The 23,210-nt window shown below is 44.6% G+C and overlaps 2 protein-coding genes across 9 annotated transcripts in view; one reads left to right on the plus strand and one right to left on the minus strand.

Annotated features, from left to right (window-relative positions):
* The window catches only part of LOC137540762 (testis-expressed protein 47-like), a 33,706-nt gene extending 32,781 nt beyond the window's left edge, over positions 1–925 (plus strand). Inside the window, exon 8 of the mRNA XM_068261913.1 lies at positions 868–925. The gene's annotated coding sequence lies outside the window, so the exon portion shown is untranslated. The remainder of the gene's footprint in view (positions 1–867) is intronic.
* Positions 926–2,728: 1,803 nt separating this feature from the next.
* Positions 2,729–23,210, minus strand: part of ARHGAP44 (Rho GTPase activating protein 44) — a 178,086-nt gene continuing 157,604 nt past the window's right edge. For 6 of the 8 annotated variants that reach the window (XM_068261908.1, XM_068261907.1, XM_068261906.1 and 3 more), the window contains 4 exons: positions 21,767–22,198; positions 18,955–19,088; positions 18,441–18,788; positions 2,729–3,070 (listed from right to left, as the gene is read on the minus strand). In XM_068261908.1, the coding sequence (XP_068118009.1) occupies positions 2,928–3,070; positions 18,441–18,788; positions 18,955–19,088; positions 21,767–22,198 (1,057 nt within the window). In that variant the 3' untranslated portion in view covers positions 2,729–2,927. Of the gene's footprint in view, positions 3,071–18,050; positions 18,103–18,440; positions 18,789–18,954; positions 19,089–21,766; positions 22,199–23,210 lie in introns of all 8 variants that reach the window. The other 2 variants (XM_068261909.1, XM_068261912.1) reach the window with 2 other exon arrangements.

Here is a 23,210-nt window from a genome sequence, read left to right on the forward strand (position 1 = left end):
CCGTTCCTCTCACAGTCCCTGCGTTGGCTCTCCTAGTAGCAGTATTCAACCAATTTGGTCAAATACTGCTCTCTCCACCCCCAAAGGAGGTTTTGGGAGCACGAGTGCTCCAGAAGACGGGTGGCTCCATGCTGCATAAGCTCGCTCTCTTGCACGCTCACCTAGGTGCAGTACAGAGCCGCATGTCTTCAAGAGGACCCAGTTTCTAGAGACTTCCGAAGTCCCCCGTGGTGCGGGATTCAAACGTGGGAGCTGATGCTGCAATGCGTGGACTGGGAGAGGAGCAGGAAGGCTCTATAGCAGGCATGGGCTTTCGTGTAGAGTACTACTTGATTTCGGAATTCAAATTAAGTTTAATGACTTCCCGTATACCCATGGCATGGGGGGGTTAACTTACCCAGAAGTCTTCGGAACGTCTGCCTTTCATTACGCATCATAGGCGTAATGAAAGGAAGAATTCCCCTCCACCAGGGGAGGAAAAAACTGCAATAGTAGTACAAAGGCACCAACAGGGTAAAAACAATAGCCAGGCTACGTACCAGACCACATTGGTGATATACGCCTATTTATTGCCCGAGGAAGTGGGATATATCCGTGAAACTCGTTGCACCTTGTTCGGAGTATGTAAATAAACTGATTTTTGCGGTAATTTTCTATGTCTGTTTTGGAGGGTTAGGTCCACCGCTACCTACTTCATTTTATCCATTTTAAAGAAATATTGTTTTTACCCTATTGGCGCCTCTGTACTACTATTGTATGTCCTAAATAAAGTCTGACTACCACAATTGGATAAGTGCAATTCTTCAAAATACAAAAAAATAAAAAGTGCAAAAAAAGAAAAGTCCTCTTTTCTTTTTTTTTTTGTAGGTTGATGGGACTAAATATCCTGGTTTCAGCGCTGTCATCGTGAGGGGGTTGAGCGGTGTGTCACCTACTTTTCTAACATTTTAGAATGACTAATGTAATATTATATATTATGTTTATATTTTATGTTGACACATGAAACTGTTAGACCATTATAGCGGAAACAAAAATCTAAAATAATGTAAACACACACACACACACACACACACACACACACACACACACACACACACACACACACACACACACACACACTACACTTCTTCCAGATTAAAATTCAATACAAATTTCTTTTATCCTGTGCTTCTGCTGCTTACAGTAGGCAATAAAAAATCAGATCTGACCGGTTTTGAACTAGTCCTCCTCATGGTGGACACTGTTTTTCCCATATTGGGCAGCACGGTGGCGTAGTGGTTAGCTCTCTTGCCTTGCAGCGCTGGGTCCCTGGTTCGAATCCCAGCCAGGGCACTATCTGCAAATAGTTTGTATGTTCTCTCCGTGTCTGCGTGGGTTTCCTCCGGGCACTCCGGTTTCCTCCCAGATTCCAAAAACATACAGATAAGTTAATTGGCTCCCACTAAAATTGGCCCTAGACTTCAGTACTTACACTACATAATGTAGACATATGGCAATGGTAGGGATTAGATTGTGAGCTCCTTTGAGGGACAGTTAGTGAAAAGATATATATATATACACTGTACAGCGCTGCGTAATATGTCGGCGCTATATAAATAATAATAATAATAATCTTAACAAAAAAAAAATCCTGGAAAGGAATTCAACAAAGACGCTAGCAAGCCTCCCTACTCACATGCACACTATTTTGGCAGTGGGCCTGAACAACTGCCATTCAGGAAGTGCTTTTGAAAATAAAGAGATAGACTAGTCCAAAAAACTGTCAGATCGGTCATATTTTTAGCCGAGTAAAAAAAAAAAAAATTGTAGGAGGCGCCCAGAATATAACTTGAACTTTAAATCATAGAGTATAGAAGTAAACCGGTCTTACCTCCATCAATGTACAAACCATGTGGGTTTAAATAGATGTAATGATGCCCCCCAAAAAATATACAACACGTTTCACGGGTAATGGTCCGCTTCCTCAGGTCAATAACAAAAGTCTGCAGCAGTAGCAGGTGTGGGCGCCTCTTTGTCATATTTTTACTGCTTACTGTAAGTGACTGCGACATAGGAAAAATGAAATTCATCATACAATTTACTATGGAACAAACGCACATTTTATACATATGCATTTTACATTTTACAAATTTTCGAGATAAGGGTCCTTTAAGAAATTTTTTTTTTCTTTTCGAAGACATCAAACTAACAGTAAGCTCACCAGATCTTTTGAGGCTTAAAATGATATAACTCTGAAAAGCTTAATAAATATTAAAAAAAATATTTAAATAATCCAAAATTAAACAAACCACTATTCTTATGCAGTAACAAAAGTTTGTAGAACCTACAATAAAAAAAAAATAAAATTGCAAAACAGGATGTGTGTCCATACCAGGAAGTGCGAAGTTTTGTAAGAACACAGTAGCAGCATAGACTACTATAAAATCTGTCACAATAAAAAAATATGTACGCTTCTGTTTGAGTTTAAATATACACGCTCCAGGGCTGCCATCTTTTGCTAGCAAGTCATTGACCAGGAACAAGTATGGAATAGCCAAGTGTCCTAACACTCAATGCTTCTTTTGGGTCTGATAGGGAATGATGCAATGGTAGCCACCAAGGCTTGCATTTTTTTTTTTAAGTGTCAACAACAACTATATTTCTGTCATAACAGATTTAAAATGTTTTTTTGACACAAAGTTGCCCGCTTTAAAGGCTCCTTAAAAGTACACACACTGAACTGGAAGAGTAAACATGAACATGGAATAATTTAATGACAAATTCCCTTTTTTTTGTCTTGGTGGAAAATGGGGCAACTAAAACCACGGTTAAGTAAAGGCCTAGTCTGAGAAAAAGGCACCCCACGTTAGTACCACAATGGGAAAACAGGAACAGGAATTGGCACAGGTTTGGCTGCAGGTCACGGTGGGCACCAGATGCTGTTATTGTCAGAGGGCTGTACTCTCAGAGTCCTCATCGGATTCTGTCCTGCCCTCTGTGGAGCGCCTCTGCTCTTCCTGTTTCAGGGCATCACGCTGCATGGCAGTGTCAATCTCTATGAGGATGGAAGTAATGTCAAAATGGATGATGTCTGTAAAGCAACAATAAAGAACAAAGGTGTCAGATTGATTGGTTACATACTTCCATGCCTTCCGTACCTTTCTTTCAAGTGGAATTACACTCAAATTTCATCTTTAGTCAACACAGTTAAACACAGCATAAAATGAACAGCTGAAATAATCAATTTCTCAAGATCCTGGAAGGGATAAAAGCTCAAACTTTTCATTTAGCTTCTAATTGATAAGCTTGCCTTTGCCAGTATTATCAAATTGTTTTGAAAGTGTGATGCTGGGAATACACGGCTCGATTTGAGCCATCAAGATGGCTCGATAGATCATTTCCGACACGTCCGATCTCCCGCCCGATCATTTCACCGCTCGATTCCTGATTGAAGTGAATGGAAAAAGATAAGAAAAACTAGCGAAAGATAAGAGAATTGACAGCGAAATCGAGTGGCGAAACGTTCGTGCAAGAGAATAGAGCAGCGTATGCCCAGCATTACAAACTGTGTAAACAAGGTAGAAAAGTTTCTGCTGTATCCTGGGGATGCGGATAACTTCCTCTCCTTTATTTGCTCATTAATTACTTAAAGCGATCCTAAACCCCCCTGGCGGTCTAAAAAATTCCGCCAGGAGGCAGCGCAGCAGTTTTTTTTTTTTTTAAATCATGTAGCGAGCCTAGGGCCCCCGCCCGCTTCGATGATCTCCGATCAGGAAATCCCGTTCAAACAACGGGATTTCCTGGGAGGGCTTCCCCCATCGCCGTGGCGGGATGACGCGACTGATGTCGGGATGTCATTGGGAGTCCAAATCAACCCCTCAGCGCTGTCTGGCACTGATTGGCAAATCGGCCCAGCAGGGCCTGAGAAAACCTCCTGCGCGGCTTACCCCGACTACTACGTTCGGGGTTACCGCCAAGGAGGTTAATCCTAAAAAGACAAAAAATCAGTTTTACTCACCTGGGGCTTCTACCAGCCTCCTGCAGCCATCCTGTGCCCTCGCAGTCATGATCTGACCCTCCTGTCCCCCGCTGCCAGCTACTTTCATTTTCGGGAAACGGGCTTACTGCGCCTGCACAGGCCTGGCAACGTGTCTCCTTCTACGTGTTCCCATCTGCAAAAGCGCCCTGCGCAGGACGCTATTGCAAATGGGAACGTGTAGAAAGCTACGCATGCCCAGGTCTGTCGGCGAAGTGAAAGTAGCTGGCGGCGAGAGGACAGGAGGATCCGATTGTGCCTGCGAGAGCACCGGACAGGTGCAGGGGGCTGGTAGAAGCCCCAGGTAAGTAAGACTGATTTTTTTTGGGGGGGGGGGGTGCTTAAATGTCAAAACAGCTCTATCCTAAAGCAACACCAATCAGGATTGGGAATTCAAACATAAACAGCTCCAACCCTGTGCGCAGCCTTGGCGTACTAATCGATGGGGAATTGAGTTTCAGAAACCAAATTTCATCTGTAGTTAAATCTTCCTACTTTCATCTGAAGAACATTGCAAAGATTAAACATCTGATTCCCCCAGAGGATCTTCCAACCCTAGTCCACGCCTTCATCACATCACGGCTGGACTACTGCAATGCCCTTTATGTTGGCCTCCCCAAAAAGGACCTGCGTTGCCTGCAATTAGTGCAGAATGCTGCCGCCAGATTGCTAACAAAGCAGCCTCGCCACTGTCACATTACACCGATCCTTCGCTCACTGCACTGGCTACCAGTAGAATGGAGAATACTCTTCAAAATTGGACTGCTGACATTCAAATCCCTGCACAATCTGGGCCCTAGATACATGAAGGACCTGCTGAAGCTGCACCACACCTCTCACAACCTCAGATCAGCAAGTTCTTTAAACTTGCACACACTTTATTGTGCCAGTTTCCACAATGTAGTCCAACAATTGTTTCGGGGCCACACAGGGTCCCCCTTTATCAAGGCATGTGGTTAACACATGCCTTGATAAAGTGGGACCCTGTGTGGCCCCGAAACAATTGTTGGACTACATTGTGGAAACTGGCACAATAAAGTGTGTGCAATAGAAAAACGGTGTGCTGACAATCTTTGGAACATTGTACTGATGTGGCATAGCCTGTGTCACTTTGTCAAGCACCCGAATTATCGTTTGATGGTGTGCTGACTCCCTTCTGGACTTAGTTCTATAAACTTGGTCACTCCCAGAGTGCACCTCAAAAAATCTGGAGACAATAGCAGCATAGGGGGCGATATACAGGCTGGGAACGCGAAGAATCACTCGCATTCCCATGCCTGTCGGCCAGTGACAGCCAAACCGGAAGTGTTCGCCGGCGGGTCCTGGAGCGGCTGAGCGGGGCTGCGAGGGTACCTATCGGCTGATGGGGGCTGAGGAAAGCCCCAGGTGAGTAAATCTCATTTTTTATAGTTGACTTAAGGTTCACTTTAAGTCCTTTATACCTTCCAGGTGATTCTGGGTTACCAAGAGCTGCTTAGGTATTGCTTAGCAATGATATTAATCAGCTTCAGTGAGGTGTAAATATGCATTGAAATGACAGAGCAATCTTATAGCAATTCATATTCATTTTTACTGTGTTTAATGCATTAGGGCAAACATTTAAAGGGAACCTAAACTGAGAAGGATTTGGATTTTTCCTTTTAAAATAATACCAGTTGCCTGGCTCTCCTGCTGATCTTGTGTCTCTAATACTTTTAGCCACAGCCCCTCAACAAGCATGCAGATCAGGTGCTCTGACTGAAGTCAGACTGGATTAGCTGCATGCTTGTTTCTGGTCTGTGATTGAGCCACTACTGCATCCAATGAGATCAGCAGGACTGCCAGGCAACTAGTATTGTTTAAAAGGAAACATCCATATCCCTCTCAGTTTAGGTTCCCTTTAATTTCGAGTGTAAGCCCAGTTTAAAAGAAATGGTTTCCCTTTTCTTCTGAAGAGAACAGGTAAAGTTAAGGAAAAGAGTAGGTCTGTTTTACTCAACATTTAACATAAGCCAACTTTAGTTTGTAAACCAGTAAAATGTGAAAACAAAATGTAGCTGACAAAGTGGTGAAATGCAAAAGCATACATCATGTGGTACACTATAAACTAACTCCTGATGAGAAGTCTAGTCTCCATTCTAGCCAACCACAATAAAAATATAGCTAATTCTATTAACTTACATTTGCAGAAACCTACCTAATTATGGGAGCATTTAGTAAGTTGTCCAAACACCACAATACGTGAAAGTATATATAACAGGAAACAGCGTTCTAACACTTCAAAATATTCAAAGGTCATACAAAATGATCACAAATGACTGTGTAAATTCCATTCAAATTGTTTTCAATAAACCACCGAGCACCATTATCAGAAAACACACGCACGCACCCACGCGCACACACACACCCTTTCTGAGGGTCTTACTTTTTCCTAGATAAAATATATACTTCTGAGTTATTCTTTTGACTTTTGCTTGTGCAGTGCTGTCTCTGTGTAGCACATCATCATGCAATTTAAATGGTTGGGGGAATTTTTTTTTACATATAATTTTTAAATGTTTTAATTTAAGCAAGTTACTTTGTGGGAACTTTAAAAACTTCCTTAATAGCCACACTTTATAGTTAGTTATTTATAATAATAATTCCTTTTTTTGTATAGCGCTTTTCTCCTGTTGGACTCAAAGCGCTTGCGAGGCGGTCACTAGAGCACATTCAGTAGGCAGCAGCAGTGTTAGGGAGTCTCGCTCAAAGAACACCTTACTGAATAGGTGCTGGCTTACTGATCAGGCAGAGCCGAGATTTGAACCCAGGTCTCGTGTCAGAGGCAGAGCCCTTAACCAGTACACTATCCAGCCACTTTAGATTCATTTTGTAAATGTAACTGGTGTATGACTACCATTAGTGCTATCAGTTTATTACTAAATGTATTTTGTTTTAATTGGCACTATCTGAAAAAATAAAACAAATAATATATAAATGTAGAGACCCCATCCCTTCTGATTTACTCCAGCCTCACTTCACAGAATTGGCCCCAGTCCTCACTATCCTGTTCAACCTCTCCCTATCCACAGGCACCTTCCCCTCAGACTTCAAGCAGGCCACTGTACCACCCCTGCTCAAAAAACCCTCCCTCGACCCCTCGCTACCCTCCAACTACCGCCCTATCTCCCTCCTCCTCATTGCCTCAAAACTCTTTGAGCGTCTGGTTCACAAACGCCTGACCCAGTACCTCAATGCCAACTCACTGCAATCTGGATTTCGGCCTGCCCACTCAACCGAAACTGCTCTCACCAAAGTGGTCAATGACCTTGCTTTAGCTAAAGCTGAAGGTAAATACTCCATTCTCCTCCTCTTCCTTGACCTTTCAGCAGCTTTTAACACAGTAGATCATCCCCTACTCCTCCAGTCCATGGGCATTCACGATCTCGCCCTGACCTGGCTTTCATCCTACCTCTCCAACCACTCCTTCATGATCGCCTTCAATGAGTCCTCGTCCACCCCCAACCACCTCTCGGTGGGAGTCCCACAAGGTTCGGCCCTTGGTCCCTACTGTTCACCCTATACACATCCTCCATTGGCAAGGTTATCTCATCCATGGGTTTTAACTATACACATCCTCCATTGGCAAGGTTATCTCCTCCATGGGTTTTAACTATCATCTGTATGCAGATGATACCCAGGTCTACCGTCACACCCCTGACATATCCACCACTACCATGGACAAGGTCTCCTCCTGCCCATCAGCCATCTCCTCCTGGATGTCCGCTAGGTTCCTGAAACTAAATCTACACAAAACGGAATTTATGATCTTCCCACCCCGGACATCCATAAACCTCCCAGATGTGCATTTCACTGTTAACCACACTACCATTCGCCCTACCTCTCAAGCCCGCTGTCTGGGTGTCGCCCTGGACTCCGCACTCTCCTTCACTCCCCACATCCAAAACCTCACAAAGTCCTGCAACTTCCACCTTCGTAACATGTGTAAGATTCGGCCTTTCCTGACCTCTGCCACCACCAAACTTCTCATCCATGCCCTCATAATTTCCCACCTTGACTACTGCAATGCCCTGCTGTCTGGTCTCCCTATGACCCGAACAGCCCCACTGCAGTCCATCATGAATGCAGCAGCAAGAATTATCCACTGCTGCCATCGCTCCACCACGGCGGGTCCCCTCCTTGAATCCCTCCATTGGCTTCCTATCCAGTCCAGAATCAGATTCAAGATACTGTGTCTGACCTACAAATCATCTGTCCACAAAACCTGTCCAACCTACATTTCCGATCTTACTCAGAGGTACACGCCTAGCCGCTCACTCTGCTCCTCCAATGAACTTCGCCTGACCGCCCCCCACATCATCCAGTCCCATGCACACCTCCAGGACTTCTCAAGAGCTGCTCCAACACTATGGAACTCCCTACCTCCACCCATTAGGGCAGTCCCCTCCAACATCTTCAAGAAAGCCCTCAAAACTCACCTTTTCACTCTGGCCTACTACCCCTCACAAGTGCTCTAAACCCACAGCTGAACTCTGGTCCCCTACCTTTCGTGTCCTTACCTCTCCCTCTATTACTGTGAACCCATGCTATGCATCTGAGTGAACCTAACTTGCCTAATCTCCATGCTCCCCTCCAGTGACTGACTAAGCATTACCTGGTACTCATACTGTGCTGCATGATCTGGTCTTTCTTGCATTCCTGTATTGTCCTATTGCTGTTTGTCACCCCTAAATATTGTCTGTAACCTAAACTAATGTCCAGCGCTGCGTAATATGCTGGCGCTTTATAAATACAATAAATAAATAGTGCCTAATAAAAAATTTTTTTTTTAAAGAATGTACCATATTTAATGGATATTTAGCCAGGTAATTTCCCGCAATTTTAAATTATTTATGAGTTTTTTTATTTAAAGTGGCGATATAGAAAGATGTAGAGGTGCCCGAAATGTGTTAAATCAATTACAACTAACAGCCCCAGCTTCTACGTTGGCCAAATACCTTAGGAATTCTTCCCTTCTCCAGATCATACCAGAAAAATGAATGTGGAGGTGGCACACCTTACCCAGCTTTTTGGGTGGGTGCAGAGCCTGTGAGTGCTAAGAGTGCCAAGCCTAGGCACCAGTCCATGTATCAATTGTAATATAAGTCCAGGCTCGCACACCGGTTCAAGTTGCAATAATCTTCTTTATTGCTTCATCAGCACATGAAATGTGACAATTGTTTCAGGGCCTATCTGGTCCCCTTCCTCAGACAGTGCAGACAAAAGATCATACAATCAGAAAGGTCTATACCAAGTCATTGGGAATCGTACAACAACAAAAAACAATAACCCAGATACTTAACTAAGTAGAGGGAAGGCTCTGGGTCTTCTAGAAGGGTAAAGCGAGTGTGGGGAGGAAGGGAGGGGTAAAGCGAGTGTGGGGAGGGAGGGAAGGGTAAAGCCAGTGTGGGGAGGGAGGGAAGGGTAAAGCCAGTGTGGGGAGGGAGGGAAGGGTAAAGCCAGTGTGGGGAGGGAGGGAAGGGTAAAGCCAGTGTGGGGAGGGAGGGAAGGGTAAAGCCAGTGTGGGGAGGGAGGGAAGGGTAAAGCCAGTGTGGGGAGGGAGGGAGGGAGGGGTAAAGCGAGTGTGGGGAGGGAGGGAGGGGTAAAGCGAGTGTGGGGAGGGAGGGAGGGGTAAAGCGAGTGTGGGGAGGGAGGGAGGGAAGGGTAAAGCCAGTGTGGGGAGGGAGGGAAGGGTAAAGCGAGTGTGGGGGGGGGGGAGGGAAGGGTAAAGCGAGTGTGGGGGGGGGGGAAGGGTAAAGCGAGTGTGGGGGGGGGGGAGGGAAGGGTAAAGCGAGTGTGGGGGGGGGAAGGGTAAAGCGAGTGTGGGGGGGAGGGAAGGGTAAAGCGAGTGTGGGGGGGGGAGGGAAGGGTAAAGCGAGTGTGGGGGGGGGAGGGAAGGGTAAAGCGAGTGTGGGGGGGGGGAGGGAAGGGTAAAGCGAGTGTGGGGAGGGGGAGGGAAGGGTAAAGCGAGTGTGGGGAGGGAGGGAAGGGTAAAGCGAGTGTGGGGAGGGAGGGAAGGGTAAAGCGAGTGTGGGGAGGGAGGGAAGGGTAAAGCGAGTGTGGGGAGGGAGGGAAGGGTAAAGAGAGTGTGGGGAGGAAGGGAAGGGTAAAGCCAGTGTGGGGAGGGAGGGAGGGAAGGGTAAGGCCAGTGTGGGGAGGGAAGGGTAAGGCCAGTGTGGGGAGGGAGGGAAGGGTAAGGCCAGTGTGGGGAGGAAGGGAAGGGTAAAGCGAGTGTGGGGTGGAGGGAGGGAAGAGTAAAGCGAGTGTGGGGTGGAGGGAGGGAAGGGTAAAGCGAGTGTGGGGTGTAGGGAGGGAAGGGTAAAGCGAGTGTGGGGTGGAGGGAGGGAAGGGTAAAGCCAGTGTGGGGAGGAAGGGAAGGGTAAAGCGAGTGTGGGGTGGAGGGAGGGAAGGGTAAAGCGAGTGTGGGGTGTAGGGAGGGAAGGGTAAAGCGAGTGTGGGGTGGAGGGAGGGAAGGGTAAAGCGAGTGTGGGGTGGAGGGAGGGAAGGGTAAAGCGAGTGTGGGGTGTACGGAGGGAAGGGTAAAGCCAGTGTGGGGTGGAGGGAGGGAAGGGTAAAGCCAGTGTGGGGAGGAAGGGAAGGGTAAAGCGAGTGTGGGGTGGAGGGAGGGAAGGGTAAAGCGAGTGTGGGGTGGAGGAAGGGAAGGGTAAAGAGAGTGTGGGGAGGGAGGGAGGGAAGGGTAAAGCGAGTGTGGGGTGGAGGGAGGGAAGGGTAAAGCCAGTGTGGGGAGGAAGGGAAGGGTAAAGAGAGTGTGAGGTGGAGGGAGGGAAGAGTAAAGAGAGTGTGGGTTGGAGGGAGGGAAGGGTAAAGCGAGTGTGGGGTGGAGGGAGGGAAGGGTAAAGCGAGTGTGGGGAGGGAGGGAAGGGTAAAGCGAGTGTGGGGAGGGAGGGAAGGGTAAAGCGAGTGTGGGGAGGAAGGGAAGGGTAAAGCGAGTGTGGGGAGGGAGGGAAGGGTAAAGCGAGTGTGGGGAGGGAGGGAAGGGTAAAGCGAGTGTGGGGAGGAAGGAAAGGGTAAAGCGAGTGTGGGGAGGGAGGGAAGGGTAAAGCGAGTGTGGGGAGGAAGGGAAGGGTAAAGCCAGTGTGGAGAAGAAGGGAAGGGTAAAGAGAGTTGGAGGAAGCAGATGTGGGCAAGAAAAGCTAGAGGTAACTGTGCCAGTGGATAGCGAAGCCCAAGCAGTACTCCCCCTCTTTCACCACCTGTCACACTGGTAGTTTATGCAGCAGCCCCAGTCAGCAAAAAGAGAAAGTGCAGACACACATTTTCTAAAGTGCTGAGGGAGAGGAGGATGGTGGTTGGGTAGGGCTGGTGCTGTCAGGAATTGATGTACTGACACTGCCTGTAAAACACATCCAAGCCCCCCAAATCCTACCCCCCTTCCCCCCTGCGGGCACACTCACGCACCTACCCAGTCTTTGGAAAATGTGCCTGATACTAAAGTGGTCTATACAGCGCACTATAAAGGCTCCATACTGCGCACATGCGAGTGAGGGTGCTTGCGTGTGCACAATATGGACTCAGGCTCCCGAAGACTTCAGATGCCTCCTTGGCAGCAGAGAGAGAGAGAGAGAGAGAGAAGTATTTGACCAAATTGGTTGAATACTGCTACCAGGGAGCCAGTGCGGGACCGAGAGGAGAGGACCGTGCGATCCCAGTTGGCGCAGTGGATGCCGGTTAGCATCTGTAGTGGAGAGAACCCGGGGACACTGGCTGGAAGTGGAGCTGCGTTGAGGGACATATCGGCTGCCAGGGGCTGGAGGAAGCCCCGGTATTTAGACTTTTTTTTTTTTTAGAAAAAGCCTCGCATCTGTTCTTTAAGTATCTATCTATCTACATGATTTTATTTATTTATATATTATAGATTCCCATTCACTTTAAAGAGAACCCAAGGTGGGTTCTAAGCCCAGTTTACATCCACACTGTGCCTTAATCCTATCCTACAGAGGATAATCCATCCTAATCAAGCGAGGTTTATTATGGGGTGGCAGACTAGGGAGAACGTTAGGCGGATTCTGGGGCTGCTCCATTGGGTGTTGTCCTGTCAGATGTCTTCTCTGCTCCTATCTGTGGATGCGGAGAAGGCATTCAATAGGATAAATTGGAGGTTCCTATGTATGATCCTACCAAGGGTAATGTGGTTTGTAGCTTACATAACTCCCTATCAGCCAAGATATGTAATATCGGGATTGTCTCTGAAGAAATTTCGATACAGAATGGCACAAGGCAAAGGTGTGTCCTCTTTCACCCCTGCTTTTTGCCATGTGTATGGAACCTCTTGCATCCAGAATACGGGCTTCTCCTAACATTCACGGTATCTGCGTTAGAGAGAAGTTTATGGTCTCCCTCTTTGCTGATGATACAATGTTCTTCCTTTCTAACCCTGAGGTCTCCCTTCCCAACCTAGTTTAGACTCCTAACGAGTTTGGTACAGTGTCCAGGATTAAAATAAACTCATTCGAGTCAATCCCCATATGCCTCTGCAATGAAACAGCAAGCCTTTCAGCAGGCCTTTGGGTTAAAATGGGAAACTGAATCTTCTCAGATATTTGGGGACTCCAATCAAATACAGACAATATCATTAAGGCCAATTAAGGCCAACTTACAAAACTGAGGCATCCGCTCTCCTTCTGGCATGATTACCAATTATCCCTCTTAAAGTGGACCCAAATTAAAAATTCAAGATTTCAGAAATAAATTCTAAATTATAATAATAAATCGCAGCCTTTTTTCAGCTGCATGATGACAAATATTAAATATTTTACATTTATTGGAGAAACCTCTCCCTTCCTTTCATATTGCCGGGACAGAATCTGGCAGACTGGTGGAGGAGATAAAAAACAAAACACAGGCTGCTACTGATGATGTCACAGGGGAGGTGATCTCAGCTTGTGTGGGATTTCACATAGACGACGCCCCTGTGAGGGAGGGTAGCTGATGGCAAACACACCCATGATCTAAAACCTCCTACTAAGCTCAGAAGTAATGGCTGCCACCTGTATAACCCTAGTTATGAAAAGAGAAGGGTGAAAAGCATGCACTGAAATGCTCATCGGCAGTGAGGGAGTGTTTATCTTTGTATGTGTCAGAGCGGTGCAACTATTTTGAATTAAACAAATGTTTGGTTTGGGTCCGCTTTAACTCAGTGAAAATGACCATCCTCCCAAAGATCCTTTACTTTTTTCGGAAACTTCCCATTGCCATTATACCTTCATGGGCGCCTCTACATCTTTATGTACTTTTACCCATGTTGGGGGATTGACATTTTACGTATTCTTCAAAAAGATCATCCACAGAGTATGACCACTAGGAAGTGTCTTCCGAAGGAGGACAGTAAATTCCCTACCTGCGCTAAAATTGGTTGCGGATTATAGCAACCCTTGTTTGTGAGTATTCTGAATTTATTATAGTAATACACCATCAATCAGTGCTAAGCTGAAATTACGCATTAGCGTAATTACGCATCGTAATTCACTACAAATGCACCGTAAGCGTTACGTGTAAGGTTACGGTATTACGCGTAATTAATTACGCGTAGACCGTAGGTTACGTTATTACGCGTAACAAATTACGCGCAAGACAGTAAACTCCCATTGAAATTACACAGTCTGCCGTAATCGCGTAATATTACGCTCCCGTATAATATAAAAAAGCCGCCGACTTTAAGGGTTAATAGCAAAGCCCTCTTAAGTGCTAAGAGCCTCAAATTTGGAGAATATATTAAGGAGATCAGAAGGAATAAGAGGAAAAAAATTTTTTTCAAAAAGACCTTATAGTTTTTGAGAAAATCGATGTTTAAGTTTCAAGGGCAAAAATGTCTTTTAAATGCGGAAAATGTCAGTTTTTTTTGCACAGGTAACAATAGTGTTTTATTTTCATAGATTCCCCCAAGTGGGAAGAGTTTTACTTACTTCGTTCTGAGTGTGGGAAATATTTAAAAAAACGACGTGGGGTCCCCCCTCCCAGACCTCTTTAACCCCTTGTCCCCCATGCAGACTGGGATAGCCAGAATGCGGAGCACCGGCCGCGTGGGGCTCCGCACCCTGACTATACCAGCCCGCATGGTCCATGGATTGGGGTGTCTCGGAAGGGGAGGGGCAGCCAAGCTTTCCCCTCCCCCTCCGAGCCCTTGTCCAATCCAAGGACAAGGGGCTCTTCTCCACCTCCGATGGGCGGTGGAGGCCGCGATTTCCTAGGGGGGGTTCATGGTGGCATCTGGGAGTCCCCTTTAAAAAGGGGTCCCCCAGATGCCCACCCCCCCCTCCCAGGAGAAATGAGTATAGAGGTACTTGTACCCCTTACCCATTTCCTTTAAGAGTTAAAAGTAAATAAACACACAAACACATAGAAAAAGTATTTTAATTGAACAAAAAACATAACCACGAAAAAAGTCCTTTAATATTCTTAATTAACCATTAATACTTACCTGTCCCTTTAAAAGCCAGTTCCCACGCAATATCCTCGGAAATATACTAATCAGTTACAATGTAACAAAGTTGTTACAATGTAACAACTTTGTTACTTTGTAACTCCACCGCACCCGACGTCACTCGCCGCTCACCCGCCGGCCGCCGCATACACTCTAAGTCCCCGCCGGCTCCCGCCGTCCACTCCGCCCACATCTGTCACCCATATACATGCTGGCACCCATGGGTGCCAGCATGTATATAGGTGACATGTGGGAGAGGCGTGGAGGGCAGCGGAGCCGGCGGGGACTTAGCGTCCTTCACCCGACAGAGCTCTGAGCTATATAGCTCAGAGCTCTCTAAAGCATCTTTGTATTTGGGCTCCAAGGAGCCCCATTGGTCCTTAGCAGACCAATGGGGTTCCTTCAAATCAGAAGGAACCCCATTGGTCTGCTAAGGACCAATGGGGCTCCTTGGAGCCCAAATACAAAGATGCTTTAGAGAGCTCTGAGCTATATAGCTCAGAGCTCTGTCGGGTGAAGGACGCTAAGTCCCCGCCGGCTCCGCTGCCCTCCACGCCTCTCCCACATGTCACCTATATACATGCTGGCACCCATGGGTGCCAGCATGTATATGGGTGACAGGTGTGGGCGGAGTGGACGGCGGAGTGGACGGCGGGAGCCGGCGGGGACTTAGAGTGTATGCGGCGGCCGGCGGGTGAGCGGCGAGTGACGTCGGGTGCGGTGGAGTTACAAAGTAACAAAGTTGTTACATTGTAACAACTTTGTTACATTGTAACTGATTAGTATATTTCCGAGGATATTGCGTGGGAACTGGCTTTTAAAGGGACAGGTAAGTATTAATGGTTAATTAAGAATATTAAAGGACTTTTTTCGTGGTTATGTTTTTTGTTCAATTAAAATACTTTTTCTATGTGTTTGTGTGTTTATTTACTTTTAACTCTTAAAGGAAATGGGTAAGGGGTACAAGTACCTCTATACTCATTTCTCCTGGGAGGGGGGGTGGGCATCTGGGGGACCCCTTTTTAAAGGGGACTCCCAGATGCCACCATGAACCCCTCCCCCGGAAATCGCGGCCTCCACCTCCACCGCCCATCGGAGGTGGAGAAGAGCCCCTTGTCCTTAGATTGGACAAGGGCTCGGAGGGGAAGGGGAAAGCTTGGCTGCCCCTCCCCTTCCGAGACCCCCCAATCCATGGACCATGCGGGCTGGTATAGTCAGGGTGCGGAGCCCCACGCGGCCGGTGCTTCGCATTCTGGCTATCCCAGTCTGCATGGGGGACAAGGGGGGTTAAAGAGGTCTGGGAGGGGGGACCCCACGTCGTTTTTTTTTTAATATTTCCCACACTCAGAACGAAGTAAGTAAAACACTTCCCACTTGGGGGAATCTATGAAAATAAAACACTATTGTTACCTGTGCAAAAAAACCTGACATTTTCCGCATTTGAAAGACATTTTTGCCCTTGAAACTTAAAAATCGATTTTCTCAAACACTATAAGGTCTTTTTGAAAAAAAATTTTTTCCTCTTATTCCCACTGATCCCCTTAATATACCCTGTGAATTTGGTGTTCCTAAATTTTAAGCAGGCTTTGCTATTAACCGTTAAAGTCGGCGGGTTTTTAAATGTATATATTTTTCCTTTGAAACTTTAACATCGATTTTCTCAAAAACTATAAGGTCTTTTTGAAAAAAAATTTTTTACTCTTATTCCTTCTGATCTCCTTAATATATTCTCCAAATTTGAGGCTCTTAGCACTTAAGGGGGCTTTGCTATTAACCCTTAAAGTCGGCGGCTACCTAACATTGATCCATGCGTCAACTTTTCCGCTTGGCAGCATGACCTTACGCATTAATTGCTAGTAGGATTTTACGCATAAGCCAATAACGTAACAACCTGAATTATGGTATTCTTACGCGTAATTGCGTAAGGGCTATGCGTAATTACAGACATGTACCGAAATTGAATGTCTACGCCGTAAGCGTAATTCCGTAATGCGTAATAGCGTAAAATTACGCGTAATGATCCGTAAGCGTAGCTTTATCCATTACGCCCAGCACTGCCATCAATTGCATAAGAATACTATATCTCGGCACTAGATGTCCCATGCCCTCGTTTTTATTTTCTGGGAAGTTAAAACTATCCAAGAACGTTGTCCACACTCTTATTTTAACTGAAGGCCATGTTGTCCCTCTCTACTATACACAACTACTTCACCAACCTATGACAGCTGTAGTGTTGAGTACACAATTTTCCTAACATGGATATTTCTACTGAACCAAAAATGGAAAGAAATTGAATCAATAAACCCAGCAGATGCCAATCAGTTAGCTGACCTCTGGTAGCTAGATGTTTTGATTGAACAGCTCTAAATATTTCTAAAAACATGCATAGTTTCACTGAATTAAAAAAAATATATTTTTTAGTCCTAACGTAATACAATAATATCATACATCATAATCTACATGTCTTCATGTCTGGCATTTCTATTGCATTGGTTTACTTTTAAGAAATACATATCCACTTTACAAAGTTATATAGGATTTAGCTGTTGAATTTTGCTAAAAAGGTTTCAAACCATTTTGTACAATAATGTCAAGTTTTACAGTGATTTACACCAAATACCAAACTACAACAAAACATGAGATAGACATCTCATTTCAACATCAAAACTTAATCTACAACAAGAACACTAGTTCATACAGGCAACAAAACAACAACCAGAAACACAGGGTACAACACTGCACACCCTCCCGGGTTAGAATTTTGTGTTGGTGGACGTGTTTGTTAAGCGGTAAGAGGCTAAGCCATGCGATTTGTGGTAGCAGGTTCATGCGAAGTCTGCTGCCTCGGGGCAAGGGTAAGAGAACATGTGCTGTGGTCATACACATAGCTGTCAGTTTCTCCACGAAAGTCCATCTTTATCTTTCCCAAATACTGGTGACCATAACGTCAACTTGACACAGTACACTCAACATGAAACTAAGTTTGGAACGCTTTTGAAAATGAGCAGGCTGCAATATTAAGCAGTGCACAGTATGACCATGAAGTAAGTATGATAAAGTAATGGGCTGTGATTTTTCAGCGTGATGGGTGTTCATTTTCAAAAGGTCCTCAACATGACTCTCGCCAAGACAGCTACATGTAGAAGCATCAACTGGAATTCAGGTCAGGGACGGGAAAAAGGGCAACGGTATAGCATGGAAAGGCAACCAAACTTCATGGGAACAACAGGTTATACTACTGTTTGGCACCCCTGTAGGTCTCGCATGTCCAGCACCATAGGCATAATACCACGCAGTTATGAAAAGAAGGTGGTCGGCAAAAACCCACATTGTATTTGTGCACCCATGGACCCATCTGTGATTTACTCCATGGTTAGGGCAATGTTATGCCAATTCGTTTTACAAACTGAATTGAGGTTCAGAATTCTATAAATACAAGATACAAAACTTGGTTCTTTATGCATGTGTGGAGGACACAGTGACCACCAGGTTGCTCAACAGATTTTAGTGTTTTTTCTTTGGTTGCTCATAGCAAATGGTCAAGGTGGTTGTGAAACGCTTTGAGCTCCAGCTTACCAGGAGATTCCCCCTCACACATATCCAACACAGCGCCACTCACGTCAAACGGCTGCGAGGAAACGAGAAGGGAGAACGAGGGGGGAGACAAAGGGAACACAACAAAAAGAAAACAAAACGCTTAGTGCTTTTGTTCGTGGGAGATGGACAGAGAAAACTGGCATATTATGTCTTTGTCATAAGTTACACTTGATCATTTACAAATCATTTGTGTTGATAGATTCAAACGAATCCAGAATTCAACTTTTCTTTAGTTCAAAAATTGTAAACCAGCTATTTTTGTGTGTAAATTAAATAGTTTGCTAAGGGATGTAGCAAAGTGTGCATTTTATAAATTGTGTTGTGCCTAAGGATATCCTGAAGGCAGAATTCAGAATCAGATACACTTACCTGTAGACATACTATCTCCAGGAGACAGACCATCTAAGATACTATTCTCTGAAGACTGGGGACTGGAAGCAGACTGGCTTGTGGGAGGCTGAGGTGGAGGAAGAGATGGTCTTTGTCGCGGCTTAGGAGTAGGACGGCTTTTCGTTAAAGTGCTGCTTACAGGCGGAGGAGAAGCCAGGTTTGGGGTCAAGGCAAGAGAACCTTGGTAGCTGAGTCCATAAGGTGATGGAGTGTTTGGAGGGGTTGGGGAAAGACTGACAGGAGAAGGTTGTCCCGTTGACTGGTCTGATACTGCTCCTGTCTGGGTGTAAGTTATCTTAGGTGGAACAGGTGCAAGTTTCTTGGACGCTGTAAAAAACAAGAAGAGTTGAAAACCACAAGATCAGTTATGCCGATAGGACTTGTACAGGTTGACCTTCACCCCACCATGAAGGTAGTTTCCCTTAAAGTCTGCACAGAAAAAAAAGTCTTCAAAAAGGTGAGATAGAGGATCTTAGCGCAATCTAGGAAGTACCTTTCCTAAGGGAATGAGGACTCTGTTCAGTTGACAGCTGGTTCAGACCCATCCCACCTGCAGATACCATGTGACCAGTGCTGGGACTCCCTTTTGGTCCAGGAACTTGAGAAAGCTCCTTCCCTTTTAGCGTACTGAAAAATAAATGACAACATTAATGAAGAGAAATAAGCAGACCAAATCCATTAGCGAAAAAAACTATTCAGCAAAATATCCTTACAATTCCCAATATTATTTGTAGAGTCGAAGGAATAATTTTGTTTTAGATATTACCAAACGGTATTTTATCACCAATCAGCATTATGATTGGTGTCCAATGAGTTTTTCATCTTTGGAGTTTGACCATTAGCACTTCTGAAACATTTATAACCTAAAGCCATTTTTATCATATAAATATAAATATTTCAGCCTCCTCATTAAAATTGTATTCCTAACCCTCTCTCTATATATAAAAATATACAAAAATAAAAAAAAACTTCATCCATATTTATTTTTTTTAGGATTTGGCATTTTGGAGTTTGGATCTTTGAAACCTGCTTAACCTTGACAATTTTTTTTCTCAGAATATATCTCCATTTCAGAACATTACCTGTCATTTGCTTTAAAATTAAATCCCTAATCTTTTATAAGATGAGAATATTAATTTTTCCACCTGAAAATTTGAACTTCAATAGTGGGAAAATTCTTAACCTAAAATTCTAAATTAAAACCTAAAGCATTTAATCTGCCTTTGTATATCGGAACATATTAACCAATTAGCAACTTCAATAGAGTTATCTCGTTTGAGATAAGTGAGCTGCTTTTGACCTCAGTCGGCAGAATGTGTTGAGCTGTAAACTCTTGGAATGCTTTGATCTCTCTCTCTGCTCTCAGAAAATATAGAAACAAAACAGACGTCCTCTATTATTGTCTCAAACTGTCCCCTAGTACCAAGTGGCTACAAATGCACATTACAGCAGTAATAATTAGAAGCTAGGAAATGAAAAAAAAAAAGCAAGCCTTCTTATGCTGGGCATACACGGCACTTTCTTTCCGAATCAATCGAGCTGCTGATGGGTTTGATTGATAATATCCGACAGGTCCGATGACCTGCCAGATAGATTCCCCACTCGATCCCCGCCGAGGGACGAGCGGGAATCGATCCAAGCGGACGAGCGGGGATGCGCCGACATCGAGCCAGCGGCTTGATCCGGCGCATAATTGCATCCAGAAACGTGCCGTGTATGCCCGGCATAAAGGATTAAATACCTGTAATCGAAGAACCCTTGCAACATAAAGTAGTTGTAAACTTTGGTTCCTATGAGATGCTTTGAAGCTTCTGGTATAAACTTTGTTTTAGCATAGAGGCCAATAAACTAGAAACCATATATGTGAATATTAACAAGCAGGGAATTGGACGACTAGATAATTGACACATATGACTAGTTCATATCTTTAAATAGCAACTGTGGGGCATAAAATCAATTATTTATTTTTATCTGGTAAACAAGTAATAAGGATGCTAATCAGGCAATCCAAAAGTTAAAATCTCTATTCCTTTTCTTGTTGATAAATGATCATTCCCCAGTTTACATGACTTATTTGGTACACAGAAAATTTGGTACACAAAAGAGAAGCTGCAGGGCATGCTGGGTTGTCCTTTTTTTTGCTTCCCTACTTCCCCTCAGACTTAACTAATGCAGCCTGATTGGCTGAAGCCTCTTTGCCTCCTGTTTTCCCCTCCCACACCTCTGTTCCTCTCTGATTGGCCAAAATTTCTCAGGCTGAAACAATGCACTTTCTATAGTAAAGGGCGGGTGGGCAAATCAGGCAGAGGAGACTGAGGGCGGATATTACATCATGACTGGCTTCAAAATAGCCACAGTAAATATGGAAACTGTCTAGAATAGGATTCTCTACTTTTTCTTTATAAAATTCACAGGAATCATAATGTGTACAGTGCAATACATATGTTATGTAAGTAGAGCAAGTATTTATAATGAAGAAGGTTATCAGGTAAGTGTAATTTCTAATTTTCTGTTAACATTTCTGAAAGGAAATCCTACAGAATCCACCTGATATTGCAACCTTATTCATAAGAACAAGGTTGTAATGTGGGCCCTGGATACCTGAAGGACTTGTTACAATCTTAGATCAAAGGGATCTTATAACTTGGTCACCCCCGGAGTCCACCTCAAAACCTTTGGAGACAGAGCCTTCTGTCATGCTGTCCCTACACGTTGGAACTCCCAATCAGGACATCTCCAATTCTCCATACATGGAAGCATTTGAGTCCAAACTGAAAGGCAACCTGTTTAGCATGGTATTTACGAACACCTGACTATCTCGTCTGTAACACAGTACAGCCTGCAACCCTGTATTGATCTGACACATATCTGTGCATTTTGAGTTCTATGGGAGAAAAGCGCTTTACAAATGTTAATTTATTTGTAAAAACTCTTATAGCTGTGCCACGGTTTGCCAAATCATCTTATTTAGTTCCCATCTTGTTCACGATGTTAAAATACAAAATGGAATGCACAAGAATTGAAGGCAACACACTTTGCAGTGAGACTGACTCGTGCAGATGACTCAGTGTGCAGAGAAACTCGCTCAAAATTTAAACCCCTTATGGATATTTTAAGCTTCCGAAACCCTTGAGGGAATTTGCAGACGCTTTACCGCAAAGCTGCTGAAATTCCAAAGACTTCATCTCGGCTTTCTGGCTTATTACCAGCCAACATAAGCATTGCCTAAGCTCCTGATGTCTAGGTTTCTTTCCATGGTCGAGGCAGTTTATTATTTACACAGTAGAACTTTTTTGGTAAATTACCTAGTCAGCTTGGTTCCTTTTTCTCGAGCACAGGAACAGCTGAGCCACGGGGGCGAGGCAGACATTGCGGGTAGGTTAGGGTTACCAGATGGGTCAGGTTTGGTTAGGACGAGTGGGGTTTTGATGTAGAGGGGTGATACGTTAGGCTCAGAAGCGTGAGTTTCAGAGAGGGAGCTTTGCTTAGTGAGGTGCAAGAAGCAAGGTTTGGGATTGGAGTTTATGTCAAGCTTTGGCGGGGAAGGAGGCAGAGTCTGGCTGTAACCAGCCCATCGAAAGGAAGAGGTGGCATCAAGGCGGGCAGATGGTGGAGCTTTAGGAGGGTGAGGATGGAGGGTGGAGTGCTGTGAGCATGGGTACGAAAGGGGTCTGTCATCTTCAGGGGAAGGATAGTTGTAACAGGAATCCGACCACTGGGGCGAAATCTCGTCTCCGCTGTTGGTGTCCGGATACGGAGGAAGGAAAGGGGGGTGGGGAAAGAGAAAGACACAGGAACAACAACAACAACAAAAATAATAAAATAAAAAATAGAAAAACAGAAAACAAGAGCAAAAATATTTGTACCAAGGAAGAACCCAACAAGTGTAATAATATATGATATGATGTGTGGAAAGCATGGGTTGGAAATTAAAATAAGAGGGAGGAATGTGCGAGAAAAGCCATTGAGCTGCATAACACACAGCAACCAAGTGCGGATATTATAGCAGCTGCCAATATGACACAGACAACAGGCACAAACACAACCGGCAATGACAACACACAATACATGCACGTTTCTATGACAACACATGTAAGTGGACACATTTTTGGCTCCTAAATAACTATTTAAAGGAAATTTGAGATTTGTGGATTACTACCCAACCTTAAAGTGAACCCGAGGGGAGAGTGATATTGTGGCTGCCATATTTGTTTCCTTTTAAACAATACCAGTTGCCTGGCAGACCTGCTGATCTATTGGTCTGCAGTAGTGTCTGAATAACACCAGAAGCATGCAGCTAATGTCAGAAACACCTGATCTGCTGCATGCTTGTTCAGGGTCTATGGCTAAAATTATTAGAGTATCAGCAGGACTGCCAGGCAACTGGTATTGTTTAAAAGGAAATAAATATGGCAGCCTTTATATAACTCTCACCTTCGGATCACTTTAAGCAAGTTAAATATGCTTATTTAGCTAACAAGAGTCACAGAATATTTTTTGAGGGATACCAAATGTCGAAATGTCTATTTAATAAGGGACACGAAGGCCCCAATGCACAGAACTATTTCCATGTGTGGTCTCCCTTTATGGGCCTAAAAGGTTTTCAGTGCAAGAAACAGACACCATGAAAATAACTTGCTTTAGTTAAATGAGATAACTTTTTGAATTCCTTTACTCATTTTTAATTTTCTTTTTTTTTATTGCTTAAAGTGGTGAAATTGTATTACATAGAGCCAACTGATACAAAAA

This window comes from Hyperolius riggenbachi, chromosome 12, assembly GCF_040937935.1.
Source record: "Hyperolius riggenbachi isolate aHypRig1 chromosome 12, aHypRig1.pri, whole genome shotgun sequence".
NCBI classification, from domain to species: Eukaryota; Metazoa; Chordata; class Amphibia; order Anura; family Hyperoliidae; genus Hyperolius; species Hyperolius riggenbachi.